At 44.3% G+C, this 16,237-nt stretch overlaps 2 protein-coding genes across 3 annotated transcripts in view; both read left to right on the forward strand.

Annotated features, from left to right (window-relative positions):
* The window catches only part of slc45a3 (solute carrier family 45 member 3), a 31,549-nt gene extending 26,737 nt beyond the window's left edge, over window positions 1–4,812 (forward strand). For both annotated transcript variants that reach the window (XM_037106361.1, XM_037106362.1), the window contains exons 5-6: window positions 1,015–1,280; window positions 1,371–4,812. In XM_037106361.1, the coding sequence (XP_036962256.1) occupies window positions 1,015–1,280; window positions 1,371–1,814 (710 nt within the window). In that variant the 3' untranslated portion in view covers window positions 1,815–4,812. The remainder of the gene's footprint in view (window positions 1–1,014; window positions 1,281–1,370) is intronic.
* Window positions 4,813–6,189: 1,377 nt separating this feature from the next.
* On the forward strand, window positions 6,190–15,882 carry LOC119024007 (fibroblast growth factor 6-like). Its single transcript, XM_037106369.1, has 3 exons — window positions 6,190–6,806; window positions 7,493–7,596; window positions 11,045–15,882. The coding sequence occupies exons 1-3, from the start codon at window positions 6,461–6,463 to the stop codon at window positions 11,219–11,221; spliced, it is 627 nt and encodes a 208-aa protein (XP_036962264.1). The 5' UTR covers window positions 6,190–6,460; the 3' UTR covers window positions 11,222–15,882.
* The last annotated feature ends 355 nt before the right edge of the window (window positions 15,883–16,237 follow it).

The following is a 16,237-nucleotide window of genomic DNA, read 5'->3' on the forward strand; positions in this document are numbered from 1 at the left end:
TCGTCACCATCACTAAACTTCATACTACACTACATTGTACATACTTCAACTTTGCATACTTTGCTTTGCATACTCTCCACCTGTAAATATTCATCTCGCTGGCAGCTTCTGTAGTTTCGTTCCACCACTTGTTAGCCGCTTCCTTTTTAAAAGGGGCACTATGAAGTATGTGGAAGACCTTTTAAGTAGAAGAGAAAACTTCATTGACTGTTCATTTAGTTTGTTTAGGCATAAAAATAAATCTAGCTTTGTTTTTATGACTGAATCAACAAACTGACCTCAAAGGACAACACAGTTCCATACTGTGTTAGCTTGTTTATATTTGGCGGACCCTGCCACCTTTTTTTTTTTTTTTTTAGCTACAAACAATGTTCAGGCTGACTTATTGTATGTTGTAGAACAAAGAGTGAAAAGCATCTGGCATTTAACTGAAAACCTTTATAAAACACATACTCAAAAAAAAGCAGCAGCATAAAATAACCGAATCAAAGGCCACTGAATCTCCTTTTCTGTTGTTACGAATTGAGCACTCCTCTTCAGTCATTTGGTGAGTCCTCATCAAATGCTTGTTGTCTGGGCGGCTGATTGGTCCAGACACGGGCCAGGAGGTGCACTGCAGCAGTAAATAAAGACTGGTCTATGTGTGTGTGTGCCCTCATCTCAGATTAATGCTGTGTGTGCGATGGTCCAAGTCAGTCACCCCAGACAGCGTGTCTGTGCTGCGGAGCTCTGTGAATGTCCCCCCAACCGGATCCGTGCCTGTGTGTTTTTATGAGCTTGAGCAAACAGCGGGGTTTCTCGCTCACCCAAAGATTTGTTAATACAACACAGTTAAAAGTTAACATCATCGTCAAGCGCACTGTGCTTATTTCCCTAGATGTGGCCATAAAACCAAATTATCAGAGTTAACGCAGATGTCAGAGGGTTTCCGTACCAGCAACAAAATAGACGCCCTCTGTGGGGGTTTATGGGCTGAGCTGGCTGTAATACAACTTTTTCTTTTTTTTCTTACAGGTATCCGTATGGGAAGTCTGGGCCTGTTCCTGCAGTGTGCTACCTCAACCTTCTTCTCCCTGGTCATGAGTCGTTTGGTTCGCCACTTTGGCTCACGGTGGGTCTACCTGAGCAGCATGGTGAGCTTCACACTCTCAGCTTTGGTCATCTGCCTGTCCAAAAGTGTGGTCCTGGTCACTGTAATGGCGGCCCTCACTGGCTATGCGTACGCCACCCTGCAGACCCTGCCCTACACACTCACCTGCCACTACCACAAGGAGAAAGAGGTACGTTCCAACAACCTTTATACCCAAGGATAGCGTGTTGACAACTTTTTTTGGGATTGATACGCTGACTCTTTTCATGTCTCATTTCAGGTCTATATGCCAAAAAAGAAAACCAAAAGCATGCATAAAAATGGCATTACATCCAAGCTGGACTCCGTGTATTTGACTCCTGTGGAAGAGGAGGCTGGACTGAACCACAAAACAGGGACTCCCAACGGGAATGCCTTCTTTGGCCAGGACAGTTACGAGTACTACCCCGGTCCACATGGCCAGAACGGCTCCTCTCACAGCGCTGTCGGCGGTGAACAGGAGGAGGCCGAGTTAGGCTTTGAGAAACGTGGCGTGGGTTTGGACTTTGCCATTTTGGACAGCACCTTCCTCCTCTCTCAGGTTTTTCCCACCCTCTTCATGGGCACGATCGTTCAGTTCGCACAGTCCGTCACTGCCTACATCGCCTCCTCTGCCATCTTTGGTGCCGTCGCCATCTACTTGGCCGGTCACATCATCTTTGACCAAAAGGACCTCAAAAGATGAGACTTGGATGCAAAAGATGCAGCAGTGATGATTAATCAATCAGTCATTCAGGTTCCTTGGGTGGAACTCAACGATGCACTACTGTTTCCAGAATGCCTTGCGCTATTACTGTGTGTTTGCTCTTGCTTGGGAAAATGTGTTTCTGTCAGCGTGTGGCAGGTTACAGGCAGAAGGCCATAAAAGACGTGTTATCTGCCAATAAGGTGCAGGTTCCTTATCAGAGCAGGGCCTGTTAGGCTTTCTGCCACCTGAGGAGTCAACAGCACCTGTTTGCTCGAGTCAGGTGCGGCACTCTGTACTGAGTGTATTTGAATCCTATAGAAATCTCCCTCCAGAACATTTGTTGTGACATCCTTTCTGTCCATTGTCTTTTTCCTCAGGTACCACAAACAGATTTACTGTAGAACTCATCAACCTCAGCTACACAGCTACTAACCTTTTAAGTGTTCTCTTACGGCTTCCCATTTTCAAAAGTACAGTCTGTTTTTTTTTTACTCAAACAACATGTCAGAGACAGTTTTGGCTTGTTCATACTCACCTGCAGCTTTACTAAGCCAGTCCGGGGACTGGTCATCATGCCATTGAGACAGGCCTTTCTTTCTTCATAATGGCAGCATGGAGAGATTAATACAACATACCAATATCTACCCCTTCAGAAAATACAGAAAATACAGTTACAAGTGGGACCATTGTCTTGTCCATCCAGGATGGAAAAAAAAACACCTAAAGGGGTTGTTCAGTGAATAAGTAGTGCAACTCCATATACCGATTTAAGGAAAAAAAAAGTGGTGAAAATATATTTGTCTTCTATTCTCTTCAAGGTGTCTAGCTCCAAAAATGTGGATCCTACATTTCCCATAATGCATCTCTGCATTACCATTCAGTATCATTCACCTCTACCATTTAAGTGCCATCATCATCTTTTTTTAATGTGATGCCCGCAGTTTGTAAGGTCGTTCTTCTTTCTGATATTTCAAATCCCACACCTAACTCAAGATAACGCTGATGACATCACTTTATGACATCATCAGGGTTATTCTCTCAGACCCGACAAAGCAGGGGACATTTAAATGGACCTTTTATGTGTGAAATTGTCGGAACACCCCTTTTAAACTTGCAGCTGCACTCTCCACATCTAGTGTCAACCAATAATTAATGAACAGTTTTACTGTAAATATTTTGTATACGAATTTACTGTATATCCCTATGGGAATTTTATTATGCAACCTGTTGAGGTGAGGTTACCAACTGTGGTGGTTCGAGAATGAAGCTGTTTACTGGAACTGGAAATAGTGCATCAAATGACCTCTGTCTAAATAATCAAGAGTAGTCTGGTCGAGTGGGACTGCCCATCATGCCCAATTATGGTTCTGATAAGGACGGTCGTCTCAGGGTTGGTTTAAGTATCCCATCCAGTCCTTGTGCCACTGATGAAAACACTTTCTGTTCTGCCTAATCCTACATGTTGTCCTGTATTCTCAAATGACAATCTAGGACATCCAGATGGGCCCGTTATATAATGTAAGCATGTAGGGCGATGTCTGATTGAATCCCACTTCATAGCACCCATTCCTGAAAGACCAAAAAAGCAAACAAACTGTAATGCAGCAACTGGAAATATTTGGTTACTGAAAAAGATGCGAGAGTAGGCAATGTATATGGTGGGCTGAAGGATAAGGAGCCGAATTGAGGTGCGTGTGTGTGTGTGCGACTGTGTGTGTACATGGAGGACAGACGGTGTGAAAGTATGAGTAATATATAAGTGTAAGGCTAAAGAAAATGGTGTGCTGTTCTTTCTCATTGCTTACGACTTCAGCCCGGCCCGTACGATGCTGTATGTCACGACGTACTGTGGCTTTCAGTTGAGCTTTTCAAATTGTCCGGTTGTTGTAAACACCGGCAAGAGAGCGCATTTCGTCTCCAGGCTGCGTGATCCTACACGAGGGGTTGATGAATTGGGTTCCGCAGATACAAATAGCCCCTGAAGGATCTTATTGCCTGAGGCGTGCTCAGCGTGAGACAAGTAAAAAAGAAGGCAAAGGATTTGTCTGTCACGCAGACACTGCTGCAGAGTCAATCGTTCAAGCAACCCAATTATCCTACTTACCCCTGAAATGCACAGGAAAATATTGGTCTGGCTGTAGCTTAAGTGTCAGGAAAGAAAAAAAAAAAAAAAAAGAAAGATGTTTTACAAGTGCCTGTACATTTTTCAACACCCCCCCCCCCCCCCCCCCCCCCCTTTTTTTGTACATATGTATTTATTTATGCTTTTATTACAAAATAGCACGTATTAAACTATTGGCCTCTTTGCCATCTTTCCGAGATGCAAGGGTGAAGGCTGCCTCTGTGAAAAAGATAAATTATTTGTATAGATGTGGTATAGAAGCATCATCAAAGCTATAATTTATTTAACATTACCCACTTTATCCTGAAGCTTCGATAACGTCACAGAACCTTTAGCTGCTGTATCGAACCAGCTGCAGGTGAGAATACCCAAAATGATCTGAAGTCGCCCCTTTGGTCACCATCCGTGCAGCCTGGACTGAGATGCTCTGTAGGTTGTTCTTTTTTTTTTTTGTCAGGTGTGAATAAGAAACCTCATCACTTTATCAACACTGCTTTATCTGGGTCTTGTATAACCACTTGTTTCTTATCAGAGATCTGTTTTTATTGTTACGCTTAGCAGATAAACACTGCAGTTATGCTTGACTGGATGACTCGTTTTCAGTCCCTGTTGCTCTCAACCAAATGTCCTTTTTTCACTTTAGAGAAGAAGAAGAAGAAAAAAAAGTGCCAATGGTCCGATCATTTTGAGGCCAGAAGTCGTGTTCTGATGTGATTGTTCAGGTTTTTGATTCATACGTGTCTTTTGTGATTAATGCATTCAGCCATAACAAAAAGTCCCATTTCTTTTTCATTGTACATCCATCAGATTGTTTCTAAATATGCAGTTACCAAATAGATTTTATACATAATAAAAGAACTGCATTGTTAATGAGATGTTGTCCTTGAGTTATTTTAGGAGACAGGTTCCCCTCAATTACAAACAAAAATATGGTTCATTATTGCTTACAGCATTTAAACTTAAAATGTTACATATTGTTCAATTCAACTTGTTTGTATCTTTATTATATGAATTATCATCATCTGGGATGCATTCTAACCCTCACCTTCAGTTTAAATTGGCGTTTTTAAAGCGTAAAATGTCCAAAAATCCCTACGGAGTTTGGTGTGGGGACGCTTCAGGCCCTCACGGTTGCTCAGGAGTGGTTCCAATGAACTTGGAAATGGTGCCATCCTTTGGAAATCTCGGGGAACTGATGTGTGCAGGAGAGGCTGCTGGTGCGCAGCTGCACGGGCCTCACTGACGCATGGGCATGCTGCTGGTGGCATTATCTATTACATGGAAAAGACGATAGGCTTTCATGTTGCAGGGAATGGCATGCTGACAATGTGTGCCATTTCATGACGGGGCCTCTCCAGTGTGCTCCTCGCGGTTCTCATGAGTGCACCATGGGAAACTCGCGGTGTTGTGGCGTGCGCTTATAAAAATGTGATACTTTATGAAAATGCCACCCTGGGCCTCTGTGGAGAGCTGAGAGAGAGAGAGAGTGTGTGTGTGTGTGTGGGTAGGTGTCTTGCTCAAGGACACGTCAGCAGGGCGGATGCTGCTGGCCGACGCCGAGGTCTTGAACCCTGATCTTTACGCGGCTGAGGGGTGTGCGGGCACCCTGCTGGCTCCCCCGGTTCAGCCGATGTGTCGTCTTTTATTTTATTTTATTTTATTTTTTTCCCCCTTGGGCGCAGAAAAGCAGCGATTTTGCAGGGGGAAAGTTCTTGAACGGCGCAGCAGCAGAAGAAGTCGCACCACGGGAGCCCTGTCATTGCTCTCCGGTGACAAGTGGGCCTGTTTTTACACCTTCCTTCTAAATAAGGAAGCGGCCTGACAGACATATGACCACCGACCCAATTTGGGAGCTGCCCGAGCGCCCCATCGCGTCCCACGGCCGCTGAACGCCACCAATAAGCTTTCTCCCCCCTTCCAGCCCGGCAGTGACACCGGGCTATTTCCCTCAACTCTCAACAGAGTTGGTAATTTTCCTGCTGTCAGCACCCTTCTCTACCCTTGTATTGTCCCCCCCCAACACACACCTCCACACACACCCCCGCGGTGAAGTCAGCATGATGTCATCTAGGGATGCGATAGCCGTGGCAAGGTTGAAGCTGGGTTTTTGGTGAGTGGTTGGAGGATTTTTTTTTTTTTTTCTTCTCAACTCTTCACCGAGAGGGAGCCGGAGAGAGGGGGAAGAGATAGAGAGAGAGAGTGTGTGAGTGTGTGTGCGTGTGAGAGAGAGAGAGAGAAAGAGAGAGAGAGAGAGAGAGGGAGAGAGGGAGAGTGAGAGACGCGGAGGAGCTGCAAAACATGGTAATCACCACCACCAACATCACCATCACCATCACCTCCAGCTCTGCCGCGCACTCTCCCGTCTCCTCTCCTCCTCTGCACCGGGGCTTGCGTTTCATGCCCAAAGCCCTGATCCGCGCTCCAAAAATAACCCTCAGCCAGCATGCCGAAGGAAGCAAAACAAGAAGAGCGGTATTTTTAGGGTCATTAATTTTGACCACGTGGCCCGAAGGTAAACCGGATGGCCGTTGCGCAAAGGCTCCTCGTCAGTATGTCCTGCGAGGCCGGCACGCCGCACTGGACGCTGACCGCGGTGGTTCTCCTGGGCTTTCTGCTGGGGATCGTGTCAGCGTACCCGTTACCGAGCGGCAGGACAAACGCAACTTTACTGGAGAAACGATGGGAGACCCTCTTCTCCCGCTCTGTACTGGGGATCTCCGGGGAGAAACCGGAGCTGAACTGGGAGAGTGACTATCTGCTGGGCATCAAAAGAGTGCGGAGGCTCTACTGCAACGTGGGCATCGGGTTTCACCTTCAGGTCCTCCCCGACGGCAGGATAAACGGTGCACACAATGAGAACCAGTACAGTGAGTTTCTACCTACCTCCAACCAATGTAATGCAATAGACATAAAGAGAGAGGCAGAGTCAATAAGCATGGATCTGTGATGCGTGTCTATCCCCTCTATTAATTTGCATGATCATGTGTCATCCCGGCTCCGGTGGGGGGGCGGCGGGGGGGAGAATTGAATTTCTTCCACGCCAAAGACAAATCTATTAAAGATAAGTATCCATCAGTGCTGAGACCCCCCCCCCACTCCCCTCCAACCCCCCTCCCCTTCCTCCCCCCACGTCCTCCCCCCTCAACCCCCCCAAGCTCAACCATGACATGAATGTATGGACGCTTTTAGACACAACTTATTTTTACGCAGCCCTGTGAGGGCGGTCCGGAGGCCGATGGCCGCGCACGCCGATGCAATTACCGCAATTACTGCTGCAATAACCGGCATGCGCCTAATTGGCACGCGCGGCGCCCCTGGGTGCCAAGTGTTAAGATGAGGGTGAAAGATGCAGAACAAAGGCTCGGCATGCTGCGCAGCGAATCTGCAAGGTTACACCCATAGACGCAGAGAGAGGGAGAGAGAGAGGGAGCGCACAATGCCACAGACACCGTGATAAAACACCGAGAGAGCCGGAGGAGGAGCGGCCGGTGTTGCTCTGATTGTTTTCTCATCCCCCTGCCCTAAAATGTGGTCACTCTTTGTCTCGCATCAGGTCTCATAGAGATCTCCACGGTGGAGAGAGGAGTGGTGAGCCTGTATGGGGTGAAGAGTGAGCTGTTTGTCGCAATGAACAGCCGTGGGAGGTTATACGGAACGGTAGGTATGCACAGTATTTTGTTTATTGTCCAGCAGTGTTGGTTAAATGGGAGCCCTGGAAATAGGCACGCACTTTGCAGCGGCTCCATCACTCATATTTTTGGGGATGGGGAAGTGGGGGTGGTGGTGGTGGTGGAGAGGCAGGCTGCTCATTACGCGCTGCGAAATCCATATATTTAAATTTCATCAGGAATGTATAAAGCTCTATTTAAAGAGACGGTGCCAGGGCCTGGTGGCCTGTGGGTGCATAATGCTGAGGTTAACAGATGCAGGGCTGAGTGCACACGCCTGTGATATGCTGGTGTGTGTGTGTGTGTGTGTGTGTGTGTGTGTGTGTGTGTGTGTGTGTGTGTGTGTGTGTGTGTGTGTGTGTGTGAAGAGGAGGGAAAACCCCCTGATGCAAGGGAACCTGTCAGCAGCTGGAAATCGATTCTCACAGTAAAGGCTTACGTTTGCAGGGCAGCGCACACAGTGCACATCCTGAGGGGGCGAAGGCCCAACTCGCTCACCGCACCACCACCACCACCAGCAGCTTCTCCAGCCCACCCCCCAAAAAATCTGTGACCCACTATGTTGGAGAGAAATTTGAAATGTGAAAGCAGAACATTTGTCTCCAGAGGAGTTTCTTGGACAGCGTGTTTTGTTTTCTCTTCTCACCAGACTGCAGCTGTGCTCCTTACATTTTCTGGGAGGCGTCCAACAGTAGGAAACAGGCTGCAGTGTGTCAGCTTGGCACCATTTGAGGTGTTGTGGGAAATCCAGAGCCCACAATGCACGGCACCATTTGGATTCTATCTCTATAAACGCCAGTACCCAATAGGACACCGTTATGGCACTATAGCTTAAAAACAGTGATGGGCATGACGGTTTTGCACATGGTGTAAGAACACCTGTGAGGATATGCATTTCTCAGCATTGTCAAAAACCTCGTTATTTAATCAGATTTAAATGGCTGCAGTATAAAACTTGAGCATTTTTAGAGAGGCAATAATGATCGACAGTTAAATTCACACGGCCATAAAACCACTGTCAAAATATACTGGGATGTGTTTTAAGTTCCCAAGGGCCTTGATCTGATCCTGCTGCTGAATGTGTTGGATATTTTGCGTAGAGATGATGTCACCATGTGCAATGTCTAACTTCGATCCAGCACCTTCACTATAGTATTCACTACAGGCGTGTTGCAATATGCCGACATTCAGGATAACCATAATATTGACAGAACAATGAAATTCCGATATTGTGTTAATGATACACACATGAGTAATAGTAGTATAGTCTCGTCAGGATAATCCAGCACAGATGTTTGGCCTTTTCATCTTTTTCTTATGAGTGTTATGAAAGGGTTGCCAAGTAACTGAGTAGTCGATCGTGATTGTTCTTTTTGTCCACTTTTTATTCACCCTGATATTGTGAGTTGCAATACCACCGGGGGAAAAACTGACATTAATAGCATAACATTTTAGATGTTTATTAAAGAAAATACATAGAACACTGTGTGTTAAGAGCAACGGAATCTCAGTTGATTAACTGATTAAATTATGTGGTGCAGCTGTGCACGTGTCCCCTCACCTCTGGAGAGCTTAAAAAACGCAGTACTGGCACGTTCATACTGCGAAAACATGAGTATTGAAACACTTTCAGAGTTTATACAGGTTGATATTTCGATACTTTGGACGATAGCGTGGCAATTTTTTTTAGATGAAGATTACTTTTATGGCAAGGTTAAGATGACAATATATTAAGAATTAGCTTAAATAGTAATCTAGCCATGTCTTTATATGACTATATTTGGATTATTTTAAATCTTATTTTTCACTATGCCTTTTTTTTTTTTTTTACTATACCTTATTTATGGTGAGCAGATTTTGATTTTTTTTTTTTTTTTTTACCTTTGATGATTTTTTTTGCCCAACAGTTTCATTATTCATGGTTGTAGTGACAATTTAATTAAACTTTTACTCCTCATCACACAGATAAGATGCAATAACCTGGCGACAATAACCTTTAGAAGTTGCCATTTGTTTGCTCCTAGAGCAATGATGGCTATTAATACATAAACGTTGCTGGTGGTGGGTGGGTGGGTGGGGGGGGGGGCATTGTGTTTAGTAGAGCCCTGCTGACACACGGCTGCTGGTTTGCTCGCTGTGGCAAACATATTTGACAGAGAGAATGTGAGTCGTTATCTGCTCCTGAGTGATGAAGCGTTAGCTTGTGAGCAGGCTGATGATCTGATAAGAGATTGAATTAGGCCACATGGCCTCCGATGGGGAGTATTTGCTCTGCTGCCATTCACTGTACAAGCCATGAATGCACCGTCAGCTCAGTTGATATAGTAATCATAGTGGCAGATATGTAGACATTATTTTATACAGAGGGACTTTAGGCACAAAATATTGATCAGTGTTGGTCGCATATCTAAAACCTCCCTGTTCTCTGGTTCATTCTAGTGTGTATTTCAAATTTTACAGTGTTGACTAATAGGTTTTCACTTTAAAGGAATAGTCTGACATTTTGGAAAAAGGGTTTATTTGCCTTTTCACAAAAAATATAAGTGATAACCCATTCAAATACAAAAACAGTATTTTTTTTAATACGAAGAAACAAGATATAATGTGTTAATAAGTAAGCATGAGAGCTGCTGGTAGGTAGAGTTTGATGCACATTGTTTCTGTTAATTTAAGATTAAGATTAAGTTAAAATAAGATAAAATAAGATAACCGACTCCTGGCAGTAGATGCACACACAAGTGGTATCAATCCTCTCATCTTAATCTCTGCAACAAAGTGAGTGAGCACATTTCTGAAAATGTGAAACTATTCCTTTAGGTTACACAGTTCAGTTGGATTTAAAGGCCCTGTTCAAATGATTTTGGCTTTTGTAGTTTTCCACCAGCTGAACACCTTGTCTCACTCCTTGGTTTGTCCATTCTGGGCAACCGTAGAAACATGGTGGTGCAACATGGCAGAATCTGCAGAAGAGGACTCGCTTACTCTGCAGATATAAAAGACATATTTTATTTTAAAGAAAGACAATGGTTCCGAGTTTTTTAAGGTGATGCTACACTAACGAAATACATAATTATGAATATTGTATTACAGTTCTCACCCAAAATCCTACACTCTGGTCCTCTAAGTTAATACCAGCTGATTCGGCACACAGTTTACACTAAATCTAAATTAATAGCTATTTTTGAATTACTTAATATGCCTTTAAGAGCGCTTGGTGCTGCTGGGAGGCTGCACAAAGAGAACTCTCGACAAAATGTTAATTCATTGTCCCCACTGCTGTGTGCTAAATCTAAATTTAGCTTTATATTTTTGTGCATTGCTCAGAATATTTTGAAAGAGCTTTTTAATGTTCTGCCATCATAGCCTCACACTACAAACCGCCTATCTTTCAGCACTGGATTAAAATGCACGCTGTCCTTCTCTTTGTCACCCTCCAGACAGTCTTCCATGACGAGTGCAAGTTCAAGGAGAGCTTGCTCCCGAACAACTACAACGCCTACGAGTCTCTGGTCTACAGAGGCTCCTACATAGCACTCAGCAAGCATGGCCGTGTGAAGAGGGGCAACAAGGCCACCACTGCCATGACTGTAACGCACTTCCTACCCCGAATATGATGAGCAAAAACTGGCAATAACAAACTTATTTGCACATGAGGATTTATCTCCCAGGTAACATAAATACCGTATACGTACGTACAAAACACAAAAGACAAAGTGGACTGTAACAGGAAAGAAATTCAACTATATCTGATAGTATTTATTCAAACTTTATATGTATATTTGGGTAGCTTACTTTGTATTAGAAACGATGGAAATGCCATTCTTTGCTGCTTTTATGATTTTCATCATTTTGTGATATGAAGGGGATGGAGGGGCGTCAGTGGTCCCCTCAGTTTATATGGGTGCTTGCTAGAATTGGCTGAGTCCTTTGCCCTGTCAGCGGATGTCAGTTCATCCTTTTGGAAATGAAATGGATACGTTATTACCTCAAAGCACCAAATCCTGAGAAGAGGAGGAGGAGGAGGAAGAAGAGGATGAAGAGAAATGTGTGCATGAAATTTCTACAGAAGAAGAATGCCTGTTTACTTCAAATGTTTTGTTTTTTTTTCTTGTCATCCATCAAGGACTTTTCCCATCCTCCATGTTTTTTCGACTGTCACTGTCAGGGCAACTAGAGCACTTGCGAAAAAACATGGCGGTGGTTTTTTGTTTCTTGCTTCGTCATGAGGTGGCGGTGCCTTGAATTCCTACTTGCGGCCCCCTTTACCCTAGCATGCGAGAAACGTGGTGCCCGAGTCAGAAATAGGAATGAAGCGCAAGTCATCACTCCCTCAGACACCACCGGGGGGCTTTAGCCCAATTCCTAGAGGGCCAGAGGTTTCTCCACTTTATTTTCTTTCCATAATTAGATCAATTAAGTAATTGAGACTCTATGCTGCACAGGACCCACTGGAGCCTCTTGTTAATATGGAAAGCTAGATTTAGAGTCAGCACTCACCCCCAAACCCCCCCACCCCCCAACACCATGTCCAAGGGAGCTTTGACAATCCCAGGTTTTACTTTCACAAATTTTGTAGCCGGATCATCGGGCCAGATTGGGTGTGCGTGACTGTTTACTGTATGTGTGGGCATGCTTTTATATAAGTATGCTCGGTTTGAGAGCTGCTTCATGTGAAAGTTTTTTTTTCTCTCTCATTGTGGGAGGTCAAGGGGGCGTTTGTGTAACAGAATATCATAGACCTGACACTATGAAGCAAAATGTCCTCCAGTGTCTGTCTCCTGTATGCTGTACTGTATATCCCTCCTGTTCAAATTGAGTCGGTGCAAACTGTTGCATCTGGTCTGTAGCACTGGGTTTTTGTTTCCTGTCGACACGCTATTTCGTGCTAATTTATTTGACTTTATTTAGCAAACTTTGTAGCAAAAGTGGCGATGGGAGCTGTTTGACTTTCACACTGGTTTAATGATATTTGGCACTTATAGAGACGCGTTAGTGCAGAGATGAAGTTGCAGCCAATCCACTGTAAATAGGTTGGCCTGCTGCTTCTGATCTGTAAATGACACTTCAGGTAACTTGGCCTGTCTGACGTTTAGTTGTGGCTGGCGCTTATTGATCCCAGATCTTTTTGAAGGTGCAATATCTAAGATTTGGCCACCTGTCAAATTCATACTCAAACAATCAGAGTAGCCACTAACTGTGGCTGCAGTTAGCTGGTAGGCTCAGTTGGACATACCTCTAGTGGTCTGGACTGGGAGCTTGGAGTGGGACTGGACTGTTGTATTCCACCACAAGCACAGGAGTGTTGGACAGGGGCGGGCAGGTGCTAGCTGGTTAGCATGTTTGATTCAGTAGATATTTCCGTGACGAGAAATGTAGATGTCATAGCGTCACTGTTACATTTCACATTCTGTTCATTATTTTAGTCAATTTGTGAATGTTTTCAACAAGAATTCTTACATATTGCACCATTAAGCTATTTGTGCATGATTCAGATTGGTCACTGAGTCACAGTATGGCTTCTTGGGAGAAAAAAAAAGGAGCAATGTTGCAGAAAGCATTGAACCAAAGGGTTATATTAGTGATGTTAATTTAGGCTTTGTATAATGCAACATACCATACTTGAATTCAACAACTGCTTGTGCTCCTCTCTGATAGTTTTTCATTGTTGGGGAGGAAGGGGGGGGCAAAGAGCAAGCAAAGTTGAAGGTAGCAATGATGCACAGAGGACTTATATGGGACTCTGCACGTGGCGCTGGTTGTTTGTTTAACTTGGTGAGGATGTGGATAATGTGGGGTAAAATACCTGGGCATCAGACTGGTGGGCCCCCCTTGTCTGTCGTTGTCAGACCGGACAGTCAGGGCCCTGGGATTCCTGTCCCGCTCATCTGAGCCATTTTTGTACCAAGGTCAAAGATGTGGGATTTCTGTGCTTTGTGTTACCGATGTAGGTGTGTTTTCTGGTCCATCTCAATGACTTGTACCTTGTTGTTGTATGGAGCTTTGCACCTGTTGCGCCGTTTCTTGCTCAAGACAAAGCTGGTCGTCTTGTCATGTGCAACGAGTCTATTTAATGTTCAAATGGTGCGACTGAGCTGGGTTTTTAATGATTTTCAATTCACTTTCAGTACTTGACCTGCAATATTCTGTAAGTAGCAAACCACCAGTCAGGCTAGTGTGGCAATGTATGATTTTAAAAAAACTAAAGTAGCAAGGTTGTGTTATACATACTGTTTATGTTATATTTTACCTCATGCCCTTTCTAACATTACTGCAACACACTGACAAAATGTCTGTGAGCGATGGTTTACGTGCCCTTTAAGCTCCAGCTGATGTCTAGTAGCAGAGACGATTGTGCAGCATCTTGTCCGAATGAGTGCCCATGTAGGCATGTGTGTGTCTGTGTGTTTGTGTGTGTGTGTGTGTCCAACTGAGCGCGCTCCTGTCATGTTCTGTTTCTGCCAAAGCGACAGTAGAGATGGTATCAGATCAATTTACCTTGAGTCAGGAATAACAGGGCATTGTCTGACTGTGCAAGCAGGAGAGGATAAAGACGAGAGGGATGGAAAAAGGCAACACAGAAGCTTCTGAGGGGGAAAAATAAAGCACTGACTGTGGTTTGAGCTGGTAGCTATGTAGCAAAAGGTCACTGAAAAAGAATCTAATGCTTCCAGGAAAGGGACAATTCAAAGAGGTTGTCTGGTGGACTGAATACTGTGATCCAAGAGAGCAACTTGACACTCCCAGGACGTTTATTGTGAATGGGGGATTTTTTTTTCTCTCCTTTTTTTGACTGGTCAGCATTTATCACATCACCATGATCAGAAAATGATCACCCGTAGCTTTTTTCCAGGACTGATTTTGTGGCGGTGAGGAATAGGTTGGAAATGTATTTTGGCGAATTTGTCAAAATATAGAAAAGGTGCAAATTTCTTTTTTATTTTATTTTTTGTTTCAACTTACGGAGCAGGGGTGGATGTTGTTTTCCCTCTGCTACGTGTTCATCAGAATGAGCTAACATGCAAGATCAAAAGTGTTTTTGATGACGACGTGTGTCAATTACTGTATGTCATTTCTGATTTATATCATGGTGTGTTTCAGAGGACACTGTCAGCACAGCAAGCATTGAGTTGAATGGCAGAATGGGAAATGTAAAGCTACAATGGCTACTCTAGTAGGACACCTGAAAAGTTGTTTACACCAAAGGAAAATTAAGCTTGGTGTCAGATTTTGAAAGCCTCAGAATTGAAAAATGAAAGGAAACATCCCTCTGTTATAAAGTCTACAACCTCCGCATGTTTCAAGGCAGAAGTTGTGCGATGTAGCAGTAACAGAGAGAAGGTAGTTAATGGTAAGAAGAATCACCTTTCACCATTAACCCTTATTTCCTTGATTCCTTTATTATGCATATGGAGTTCTGAACAGACTAAGTATGAGTCACCCCAGTTGATTAAGGATCCAGTGTCTGGATTTTGCCATTGTGCTTATCATACCTGTTCAGCTGGTTATAAAATGTGTTGGTTCACAGGGAACTGGAGGTCTGTGGGAGGATCTGGGATCAGACTTGTGAGTATGAATGTGTGTGTGTGTGCGTGTGCGTGTGCGTGTGTATGTGTGTGTGTGTGTGTCCCTGTGTGCCGGCAGCCTTTGTGTTTCTCTCTCAGTTTTCTATTCCTGCACTGAGGGGAGAGTGCTTCCTCTGAGTCCCCCTCCTCTTTTTTAACATATACCTCACCTTCTGCCTTAGTTCCGATTATTGAAATGATTGTAAATTAGTTTGAAACAACAGACTTCTCCAATCATTTGTTTCTGAAAAAATATGATGACGAGTAAGTAAAATACTATATTACAAATGGTTTTCCTTTTATTTTTGTACGTATGTGCTGTGCACAGCAGTCAACTGTATTCCTGAGATGGTAATAAAAGACGTTTTGTAAAAGCTGTTGTTGAATGCTTTCAAAATGTGCATGGTTCCTCCGTCATGCTCGTTCACCCAGAAAGACGCAGGTTATTGTAGGAACTCTTACGCTCGGCGCAGGGCGGCGCGCAGCGGAGCACGTTGTGATAATAGCAAATGTACCTGCGCCCACCTGTTCGCCCCTGGGCGCGCTGGTCGTGTTGAAGTGTGTCCAGGCGCACTGATAATGGATTGATATCTTAAGGCAGCAGAAAAGACCACAGACCAACGAAAAGCTGGTCTGAAGTCAAAGGCGCAGTGTGTTTCCTGCTATTTAAAGGACGCATTAGATGCGCCTACACAGCGGCCACACACTGATTTTATGATTGGAGAGGCTGCTTCTAGTTATTTTAAACACTTCCATGAATGCAGTCATGCCAGTGTAACACATATCCTGGCTCTTTCATCAGCAAAACTAAAAGCTGGAGTTATAAACTCTCCGAAGGAAACGAGTCTGGAGTTTAAAATAATCCATTACGTTTACCAGCTGTTCCTCGCGCGCAAATGCGCATGTTAACGTGCAGATCCACATATGGTTTCTGCTGCTGCTGCGACTGATGTCGTTAGTATGTGGCCCATTACGGATGTATTTCTCCACTCTCATCCCATCGGTATTGATCAGGATGATTTTGACTTTTATGACCCGTTCCGCCCGATCAACGGACTGAGACCCGCA

Source organism: Acanthopagrus latus, chromosome 8 (assembly GCF_904848185.1).
Source record: "Acanthopagrus latus isolate v.2019 chromosome 8, fAcaLat1.1, whole genome shotgun sequence".
In the NCBI taxonomy this organism is placed as follows: domain Eukaryota; kingdom Metazoa; phylum Chordata; class Actinopteri; order Spariformes; family Sparidae; genus Acanthopagrus; species Acanthopagrus latus.